Source organism: Penaeus monodon, chromosome 30 (genome assembly GCF_015228065.2).
Source record: "Penaeus monodon isolate SGIC_2016 chromosome 30, NSTDA_Pmon_1, whole genome shotgun sequence".
Lineage (NCBI taxonomy): Eukaryota > Metazoa > Arthropoda > Malacostraca > Decapoda > Penaeidae > Penaeus > Penaeus monodon.
In genome coordinates this window covers 5,398,639-5,399,033 of record NC_051415.1, presented here as the reverse complement: position 1 = coordinate 5,399,033, position 395 = coordinate 5,398,639, and the positions used below count along the sequence as shown (strand labels likewise).

General features: G+C 46.6%; 1 protein-coding gene across 1 annotated transcript in view; it reads right to left on the bottom strand.

Moving 5' to 3' along the window:
* The window catches only part of LOC119592277 (NACHT and WD repeat domain-containing protein 2-like), a 51,166-nt gene that overhangs the window by 21,546 nt on the left and 29,225 nt on the right, over window positions 1-395 (bottom strand). Inside the window, exon 12 of the mRNA XM_037941108.1 lies at window positions 16-226. Coding sequence (XP_037797036.1) covers window positions 16-226 — 211 coding nt within the window. The remainder of the gene's footprint in view (window positions 1-15; window positions 227-395) is intronic.

Here is a 395-nt window from a genome sequence, read left to right as displayed (position 1 = left end):
ACTCGCAAAACCCACCTTGACTTCGACCTTGGAGAAGAGCATCATAATGGAATCCATGACGTTGGAGGCGAGATACGTGTCCTGCGGCTTGCTGTAGCTCTTCCAGCGGCAGATCTCGGCGAAAACAAGCTTGACGAAGATGGGCAGCGAGCACCGAGAGATGGCGTTGCTCACCACGCGCCACTGGTAGTTGTTCAGGTCTCGTTTGGCGGTGCACATCCATTTCCTGCGTCGGGGGAGAGGGGAGGGGGAGGGTTGTGTAAAGAAAAAAAAGGAAAAAAAAGAGAAAGAAAGGAAAAAAAAGAGAATGAAAGAAAAAAAGAGAGAATGAAAGAAAAAAAGAGAGAATGAAAGAAAAAAGAGAGAATGAAAGAAAGAAAAAAAAGGGGGGTTAG